This window comes from Nicotiana attenuata, unplaced genomic scaffold (assembly GCF_001879085.1).
Source record: "Nicotiana attenuata strain UT unplaced genomic scaffold, NIATTr2, whole genome shotgun sequence".
Taxonomy (NCBI): Eukaryota; Viridiplantae; Streptophyta; class Magnoliopsida; order Solanales; family Solanaceae; genus Nicotiana; species Nicotiana attenuata.
The window spans coordinates 93,071-94,488 of NW_017673152.1; the positions used below are offsets into that span (position 1 = coordinate 93,071).

Genomic DNA, 1,418 nt, shown 5'->3' on the forward strand with positions numbered 1-1,418 from the left:
AGTTAGGATATTTTACCTCTCGTATTGACCCAATTTTTAAAAAATTTTGCACCTAATCCTGGATCACCTGATTTTTGAAGGATCCTTGCTTCCTTTTCTTCTGTCTGACAGGTGGATATGATGGATCTTCATTCAATTTGTGGGTCATCACCTCCGGTGGTATACCTGTCATATCTGAAAGCGACCAAGCAAAGCAATCTGCTTTAGGTTTTAAAAATTTGACTAATTTTCCTTTCATTTCTGGGCTTAGCTTCGCTCCAATATAAACTTTTCTGTCTGGCCATTGCTTGAAAAGTGTGATAGCCTCGAGTTCTTCAATTGTTGTTTTGATGTTTCCATTCTCTTCTGGCTCTTGAATGACATCAGGTCTTGAATCTACATCCGTCTGACCCGAACTGTTTTCAGTTGAGGTTTGTATTATTATATCCTCAACTGAATTCTGTAGTTGTTATTTCTTATTTGCATCATCTTTTACTGTGCTTGAATCCGCAACTGAGTTGATACTTTTAGAAGCCTGTTGATCTCCACGTATTTGTCGAATCCCCCATTGCGAGGGAAACTTAATAACTTGATGTAATGTAGATGGTACAACATCCATATCATGAATCCATGGCCTGCCAAGAATCATATTATGAGCCATGTCCGTATCTATCACCTGGAATTTTGTATCCTTGATAACTCCTTCTGCAAATATGGTAAGCACTATTTCCCCATTTGTGACAATGCTTGAATTATCAAACCTAGATAAGGTACGTGCTTTCGGCACCATCTTGTCATCAGCTTGCATCTCTTTTACCACTCTTAGAAGAATAATATTTACGGAGCTACCTGGATCAATCAAAACTCATTTAACATTAGTATCATGTACAAGTAAAGATATTACCATCGCATCATTATGAGGGATTATCAAGCCATCTACATATGCATCATCAAACATTATACTGTCTTCTTCCAAAACATAGAGAATTCGCTTCCCATGGGTAACTGTGACTTTTGACGTCTTTTTTTCAGCTGTATATGTCACACCATTGACCTCTTCTCTCCCGCTTATCACAATAACTGTTCTTTTTGGAGACGGAGGTTTTATAGGCTCTTGTCTATTCTTCATATAAGATTGCTAACCTTTCTCACTGAACAAGTCAGTTAAGTAACCTTGCTTTAACAAATGCTCTACTTTACCTTGCAATAATCTACAATATGCTGTTTTATGGCCATGATCATTATGAAACTCGCACCAGAAATTTGGATTTCTTCTGCTCGGGTTTGATCTTATTTCTTTAGGCCACCGCACCTTATCTCCCATACTTCTTAGAATAGTTACCAACTCGGAAGTGCTAATATTGAAATTATAATCACCAATCCTTCCATTTGTGTTGGCATTACTGTCTCGCGCATCTCGCCCTTTTTCCGAACTTGGA

The 1,418-nt window shown here is 37.9% G+C and overlaps 1 protein-coding gene across 1 annotated transcript; it reads right to left on the reverse strand.

Moving 5' to 3' along the window:
* Positions 1 to 448: 448 nt before the first annotated feature.
* LOC109215581 lies at positions 449 to 1,108 on the reverse strand. The gene is made up of 2 exons (XM_019379686.1): positions 943 to 1,108; positions 449 to 828 (listed from the first exon to the last, which is right to left on the reverse strand). Exons 1-2 carry the CDS (start codon positions 1,106 to 1,108, stop codon positions 449 to 451), a joined length of 546 nt encoding a protein of 181 aa, XP_019235231.1.
* Between the last annotated feature and the right edge of the window lie 310 nt (positions 1,109 to 1,418).